Source organism: Littorina saxatilis, linkage group LG14 (genome assembly GCF_037325665.1).
Source record: "Littorina saxatilis isolate snail1 linkage group LG14, US_GU_Lsax_2.0, whole genome shotgun sequence".
NCBI classification, from domain to species: Eukaryota; Metazoa; Mollusca; class Gastropoda; order Littorinimorpha; family Littorinidae; genus Littorina; species Littorina saxatilis.
In genome coordinates, this window is record NC_090258.1 from 42041663 (window position 1) to 42050186 (window position 8524).

General features: G+C 41.1%; 1 protein-coding gene across 1 annotated transcript in view; it reads right to left on the reverse strand.

Moving 5' to 3' along the window:
- Positions 1-924, reverse strand: part of LOC138946603 (uncharacterized) — a 3126-nt gene extending 2202 nt beyond the window's left edge. The window contains exon 1 of the mRNA XM_070318047.1: positions 328-924. Within this exon, the coding sequence (XP_070174148.1) occupies positions 328-924 (597 nt within the window). The remainder of the gene's footprint in view (positions 1-327) is intronic.
- Positions 925-8524: the final 7600 nt, after the last annotated feature.

Sequence of the window (8524 nt, forward strand, 5' to 3'; positions counted from 1 at the left end):
TATGCATGACTGATTTTAACACGCTGACAAGGGTACATTGTGTTCAACTGACGTATGGATAGAAATAGAGGATGAAGTGAGGTTGATGAATGGGAGGGAGACTGCCTCCCTAGTCGTTAGGGGCGTGTGTGTGTATGTGTGTATGTGTGTGTGTATGTATGTGTGTATGTGTGTGTGTATGTGTGTGTGTGTATGTGTGTGTCACTATGTGGATGTGTGTGTGTGTGTGTGTGTCACTATGTGGATGTATCTGTGCGTGACTTTGCTGTGTGCGTGTATGTGTAGGGGTGGATGTGTATGGGTGGATGTGTAGGGGTGGATGTGTACGGGTGGATGTGTAGGGGTGGATGTGTAGGGGTGGATGTGTAGGGGTGGATGTGTAGGGGTGGATGTGTAGGGGTGGATGTGTAGGGGTGGATGTGTAGGGGTGGATGTGTAGGGGTGGATGTGTAGGGGTGGATGTGTAGGGGTGGATGTGTAGGGGTGGATGTGTAGGGGTGGATGTGTAGGGGTGGATGTGTAGGGGTGGATGTGTGTGTATGTGTAGGGGTGGATGTGTAGGGGTGGATGTGTAGGGGTGTATGTGTAGGGGTGGATGTGTAGGGGTGGATGTGTAGGGGTGGATGTGTGTGTATGTGTAGGGGTGGATGTGTAGGGGTGGATGTGTAGGGGTGTATGTGTAGGGGTGGATGTGTAGGGGTGGATGTGTAGGGGTGGATGTGTAGGGGTGGATGTGTAGGGGTGGATGTGTAGGGTGGATGTGTAGGGGTGGATGTGTAGGGGTGGATGTGTAGTGGTGTATGTGTAGGGGTGGATGTGTAGTGGTGTATGTGTAGGGGTGGATGTGTAGTGGTGTATGTGTAGGGGTGGATGCGTAGGGGTGGATGTGTAGGGGTGGATGGAGAGAGATTGGAATGGGAGCATGTGCACCCGGCACTCCAGCTTTACAAAAAGAAGAAAAACAATTTAGTTTTTTTTTAATCGGTCATATTTACTTGAGAATTTTGGAAGATGATTCCGTAGCCGCAAATCATAAGCTCAGATGGCACCAGATAGCACCATTTCGCTTTTAAATTCAAAGTGCACACCCCGTTACAAACTAACTAATCGGCCGCCTTTTGTGTGCCAACTGTGAGCAGTGAGTGTCTAGTGTGGTTTGTACACGCGGTTATCCAAATGCGCCGTTAAATTATGTAACACGCACAAATTCTTGAAATGTTAGTTCCTTGACTGTGATGTGAGATTCAAAATGGCATTCGAGAGATTTTTCTTTTCTCCATCAAACTTCCAGAGTGGTAACCAGACACAGGCTACAATAACTCCTCATCCTTGGCGGTCAGTGTGAAGACCTCTCTGAAGGTTTTGATCAACAAGCCATTTTTTCTTCGCTGAATACGGGCAATGTAGTCTCCACCTTGCGGAAAGCTTGAAATCGACTGCCAGCTGTGAGTCAGTGGTGTCTGCCGCGCAGTAAATAGTGACAATCTTTGAACTCAACTTGTTGCTTATGAGTCAGTACTATATTGGCTGTCCGAGTCGCAATGGAAACTGGCGGGAGAGCGCCTATTGAGAGTTTTAGCCTACCTCTGTAATTTTTTTTAATTTTTTTTGCATTGTGAGATTATGCCTCATGTTCGAAGTCGGAATACACCCTCCGCTACTGGTCCGATTTGCTGCTCGCCAAAATAGTACACACTCTCTGAACAGGCTCTTCTCGCCTTCGCAGCACACTGATACACCGACAAGGAACAAGTTTTCGAAATGGTTTAGGGCAGTGCAAGAGTCGAGGTGGATATAAGTGAGAGAGAGAGAGAGATACATACACACATACATACATACACACACTAACACGTAGACAAAATTGTGTCATTCATTCACAATTTAAGATAAAATAGGGTATAGTTGAATCAACAAACAAACAAAAAACACCCAAAGTTGTTTTCAAAATGTGAGTCCTTATCGTGACTATCATCTCTCAGATGATAACCCCACGTCCGATAAAGACCCCCCTGCGTGTTGAAGGGGGGGGGGATTCATTTGTTTTTTGTGTGTTTAGATTGCAGTATACCCACCATATTAACCCAACACGTCTTTCTCCATGTAGACTTCAATGAAGTGCTAAGTGAGAAAAGGCTCTTTCGAGCTAACACATGACGGGGTTCACAGTGTGACTTTTTATGTCTAGAAGAAACCAAGTTTTTCAAAATGTAAGTCCTCATCGGACTGGGGGTGTTATTTCTAACTGTGTTTATAACAACAAACAATACAAATATCAACAAACAATACAAATATTAACAAACAATAACAACAAACAATACAAATATTAACAAACAATACAAATATTAACAAACAATAACAACAAACAATACAAATATTAACAAACAATAACAACAAACAATACAAATATTAACAAACAATACAAATATTAACAAACAATAACAACAAACAATACAAATATCAACAAACAATACAAATATTAACAAACAATAACAACAAACAATACAAATATTAACAAACAATAACAACAAACAATACAAATATTAACAAACAATAACAACAAACACAAGCAATTGTGAACACTTTTTATTTGACTGTCCATTGTACACGAATGTTAGAGCAACCACTATTGATACTCTACCAGATAATAATAACTTGCTGTGTACGGTACTAGTGACAAGTCCTTGGATGAAAACGCAGCGCTGTTTCATCAGATTCAGAAATTTATATTAGACAGCAAACGTTTTTGTTAATACCATATGTTTAGTCCTTTTGCTATTAGAGCATCGAATTGATCTATTGTGGATGCAATCTCTCTCTCTCTCTCTCTGTCTCTCTCTCTGTCTCTCTCTCTGTCTCTCTCTCTGTCTCTCTCTGTCTCTCTCTCTCTCTCTCTCTCTCTCTCTCTCTCTCTCTCTGATTGTCCTCTGTGTCTCTATGTGTGTGCCTCTATGTGTGTGTCTCTATGTGTATGTGTGTGTATGTGTGTGTGTGTGTGTGTGTGTGTGTGTGTGTGTGTGTGTGTGTGTGTGTGTGTGTGAGATTTCTGTACCACTGTTGCTATAGTTAACGTTGTTGTTCTTGTTTTCATTTGTTTAAATATCATGCATTTATAATATTGTCCGCCACATTACTCGTTTGTTTCTAAGAGCACATTTATAAGTTTATCTCGTTGTTCTCCCCGAATTACAACTTTCAATTACGGCTTTGTATCTATGCAACTGAATAAAAACTGTTTAAACCAAGCAGTAGGATATCCCAGGACCGGGAAGGGATACGTCGTCAAGCCTCTTTTTCTCTGTAGTAGGTTGCTTGTGCAAATTATTCGAGTTTCTGTCTTTGAATTAAAACCCCATTTTAAAAAATTCGTCGTTTCATATTTGTTGCGTTTGTTCACTTTTTAAAACGGGAACTCACCAAAACCACACACTACTTCACACACATTTTTTTTTTTTTTACTCAGAAAGAGAATGAGAGGTCAGAGAGAGAGCGTGCCGTACTACGCAGCGACTTTATTAATTAGGAGCCGCTTGTTGTCCGCTGACGGCTGGGGTATCGCGAAATAAAAGCGTGCTCCCCGCCTGGAGAGAGAGAGATTAAAATCAACGCTATTCAGCTCGTCGTTGCCGGCTTGCTTGGCAGAAACATTCGCCGCGCCAGTTGATACCACCAGCCCCGTCCCAACAAATTCTCTCCACTCTTTATTTTCTCCCATTTTCCTTTCCGAACAAGCCACAACTTAAAACGGGGACATGTTCTCTCGCTCTGAGAATCGCTCTCACCACAGAAACAATACCACCAGCCCCGTCCCAACAAATTCTCTCCACTCTTTATTTTCTCTCATTTTCCTTTCCGAACAAGCCACAACTTAAAACGGGGACATGTTCTCTCGCTCTGAGAATCGCTCTCACCACAGAAACAATACCACCAGCCCCGTCCCAACAAATTCTCGCCACTCTTTATTTTCTCTCATTTTCCTTTCCGAACAAGCCACAACTTAAAACGGGGACATGTTCTCTCGCTCTAAGAATCGCTCTTGCTCTCTTTTTATATTTAGTCAAGTTTTGACTAAATATTTTAACATCGAGGGGGAATCGAAACGAGGGTCGTGGTGTATGTGCGTGCGTGTGTGTGTGTGTGTGTGTGTGTGTGTGTGTGTGTGTGTGTAGAGCGATTCAGACTAAACTACTGGACCGATCTTTATGAAATTTGACATGAGAGTTCCTGGGTATGAAATCCCCGAACGTTTTTTTCATTTTTTTGATAAATTCTTTGATGACGTCATATCCGGCTTTTCGTGAAAGTTGAGGCGGCACTGTCACGCCCTCATTTTTCAACCAAATTGGTTGAAATTTTGGTCAAGTACTCTTCGACGAAGCCCGGGGTTCGGTATTGCATTTCAGCTTGGTGGCTTAAAAATTAATTAATGACTTTGGTCATTAAAAATCTGAAAATTGTAAAAAAAAATAAAAATTTATAAAACGATCCAAATTTACGTTTATCTTATTCTCCATCGTTTGCTGATTCCAAAAACATATAAATATGTTATATTCGGATTAAAAACAAGCTCTGAAAATTAAATATATAAAAATTATTATCAAAATTAAATTGTCCAAATCAATTTAAAAACACTTTCATCTTATTCCTTGTCGGTTCCTGATTCCAAAAATATATAGATATGATATGTTTGGATTAAAAACACGCTCAGAAAGTTAAAACGAAGAGAGGTACAGAAAAGCGTGCTATCCTTCTCAGCGCAACGAATACCCCGCTCTTCTTGTCAATTCCACGTGCACTGCCTTTGCCACGGGCGGTGGAGTGACGATGCTACGAGTATACGGTCTTGCTGCGTTGCGTTGCGTTCAGTTTCATTCTGTGAGTTCGACAGCTACTTGACTAAATATTGTATTTTCGCCTTACGCGACTTGTTTATTTTTCTTTCCAACCACAGACACACATTCTGGTTTATCAACGCTGCTGGTGGTGCTGAGTGCAACAATTAGATGCTTGGGGCGGAGAGAGAGAGAACAAAAAATTCGTATTAAACGCAACCACTCAAAAAAGAGTGTTCTGAAACTATCTCGTCATAGCTCCTACGACTCAACTTTTGTTGTTTAGTTTTGGATCTCACAAATTTTGGCTCGGAATTGTTACTATTCATTGTGCAATTTTAGTGATAATGTATTACTCAGAGAATGAGAGATTGCCCTTTTTTTTAATTTTTTTTTTTAGTCATGGTAACACTTTCAAAAGGTATCAACACTACTGGTGCGTGCCACAAGGAAAACAGAATAATAATAATATTTCCAGTTCCTTTTCCACACCAACGGAAACGTATGTTCTCTTTCTTTTCTCTCATCAACAACAAATCACGCTCACATTTCTCCAGGAGTGTTTGGTGTCTATGTAAACTGTGTTCACTAGACTGATATGCGATGAGATCAAGAGCGTTGCAACTGGGAATATTATTTTATCTATGAAAAACAACAAATGCAGTGTGTTTCCCCCACAGACTCAAAAAATGGCAGAGTTAGTATCAGCATATAAGGCCGCCGCCAAATCCTCTATAGCGTCTAGCCAGCTTGGAAAACTGCAGCTGTCGAATTTGACCCCGATTGCCGGCTGCTGGGAGATTTATGACTGGCCCGCACCCACCCAGCTCTGCCGAGTCCCGCTCGCAGAAATAGCATAGAAGCACTGTACAGCGCTTTGCTGAGGCCTTTTCGTTGTAACCTTAAAAGTGTACACTGTACAGTTTTATAACGATGAGCGAGTCAACACGGCCACTGTCTTTGCTTGTTGCAGAGAAACTGAGCACAAGATGTAACCAGTTTCTCAACGACAATTTAACTGTACATTTTTGATTTGTTGATGATTCCATTATTCTTGTTATTTTACTTTGAGACGATGATAAACTTGACACACCGCCGAAGCGCTCATTTATAAAAGATCATCACAAGACAAGCGACAGACGAGATGTACTGAGAACTTTTGTTTGTTTATATTTCGTTTAAACTTACTAAGTGATCTCCAAATTATTATGCTTTCTCTGTAAGTTTAATTTTGTGGGAAGCATTCTCCATTTCTCGTGTTTTGAATTTGGCGCTGAGAGTTTGTTTACATCCGCTTGCGGCATTCAACTACCTTGACCTTCCCTTTGCTTTGTAAGTGGGACATTTCTAAAACGTTATGACGCACGTATTTTCCATCGGCCCTGTACTGATTTTCTGAAAGTAAAGTTCTTACTTTAAACTTTTAATGCCAACAATGTTAAAAACACGACCACTTTAGCAGGTTTCAAGCTGATGTGGAAACAAATTATTTTTGTAATCTCTAGCCGACCCATCCTTGGGTTCACTTCCGGAAAAGTTCAAGTTGATCACGGAAGTAACATATTTTCGACTGTTTAATTTTAATTTTGTCTCCCAACACTCTCCTCTTAAATATGAGCGTATAATTAATTCAATGTTAAACTTTAATATTACTCTAAACCGAGTTCTCGTTCCAACGGAGTTTGTTGCCATGGAGAAATAAACAAGCAGCCATGCATCGTCTGCTACTGCGGCCCAGCCCGTCGCAGGCAGGCTTTGATAGAAATAAAATGTTCCCCAACTAACAGCGGCTTCGTGAGTTGCCAGGCCGTTGAGGGTAATTATTCTTGGCTTATCTGACAGCGCCTGGTGATAAAGCTGTTGGGGCTTCGCCGTTCGCGGCTTTACACCCGACGATCTTATTTGGCAAAGAGTGTATCCCTACGGATTCCGTATAAGCTCGTATAAGCTCGATCTTTGGTATCCAGTCCGCTGACCGGGTGTAATAACAGCGTGTTCGCAGGTCCACTCAGGAGATTAGATCCGCGGTAGCGCAGGTGCCAGCTGGTGTTGCTAAAAGTAATGAGGCAAGGTATGCGCTGCCGTGTATTCTGATTTTATCAACGCTACTGCTGCGTGCCTGCCGTACAACAGAGAAAAAAAAAATGATATTCCCCCTTCGTTCTATATTTCAGTCGATCAGAAACTGGATAGTTCTTTTAAAAGAAAGAATCGTCCCCCGATCTTTTTCTCCCTTGTATGAATCACAGATTGTCTAAATCGTAGTAGTGGTCAACTTCTCTTGTTTAGTGCACATTGCTCAGAGAAAGAGAATGAAAGAGAGATAGAGAGACAGAGAGACAGAGAGAGATACAGAGAGAAAGAGAGAGAGACAGAGAGAGAGAGAGACAGAGACAGAGAGACAGACAGAGAGAGATAGATAGACAGAGAGAGAGTGACAGACAGAGAGAGACAGACAGAGAGACAGACAGAGAGAGAGAGAGAGAGACAGAGAGACAGACACAGATAGAGAGAGAGACAGACACAGATAGAGAGAGACACACATTGACAGAGAGAGACAGACACAGATAGAGAGAGAGACAGACACAGATAGAGAGAGACAGAGAGAGAGTCAGAGAGAGAGAGAAAGAGAGAGAGAGAGAGAGAGAGAGAGAGAGAGAGAGAGAGAGAGAGAGAGAGAGAGAGAGAGAGAGAGAGAGATTAAAATCAACACGCTATTCAGCTCGTCGTTGCTTGCTTGGCAGAAACATTCGCCGCGCATTACGACGAGGGTCGTGGTGTATGTGTGTGTGTCTGTCTGTCTGTGTGTCTGTCTGTCTGTCTGTGTGTGTGTGTAGAGCGATTCAGACTAAACTACTGGACCGATCTTTATGAAATTTGACATGAGAGTTCCTGGGTATGAAATCCCCATAAGTTTTTTTTCATTTTTTTTTTATAGATGTCTTTGATGACGTCATATCCGGCTTTTTGTGAAAGTTGAGGCGGCACTGTCACACCCTCATTTTTCAATTAAATTGATTGAAATTTTTGCCAAGCAATCGTCGACGAAGGCTGGGGTTTGTTATTGCATTTCAGCTTGGTAGCTTAAAACCTAATGAGTGAGTTTGGTCATTAAAAATCTGAAAATTGTAAAAAAAATATTTTTTTTATAAAACGATAAATATGTTATATTTGGATTAAAAACAAGCTCTGAAAATTAAAAATATAAAAATTATTATCAAAATTAAATTGTCCAAATCAATTTAAAAACACTTTCATCTTATTCCTTGTCGGTTCCTGATTCCAAAAACATATTTCGTTATTTCCTTGGTAAAAAAAAAAAAAATAACAATATGATATTGAAAAAAAAAGACATTTAAATAAAATGGCTTAATCAAAATGTTATGACGTATTTATTTATCTTGTGTGTATGCGTATGGTAATACATAATGTGTCCTTGTTTGTGTGTGAATGAGAGAGAGTGTGTGTGTGTGTGTGTGTGTGTGTGTGTGTGTGTGTGTGTGTGTGTGTGTGTGTGTGTGTGTGTGTGTGTGTGTGTGTGTGTGTAATATGTGTAGTGTAGTGAGAGAGAGACACAGACTGACAGACAGAGCTGGAAAGAGAGTCAGGGCCGGCGCGGTGTTTGTATGTCAGTGTTCCGAGTTTGACAACACTCAGTGTTCCACTTTACACACACACACACACACACACACACA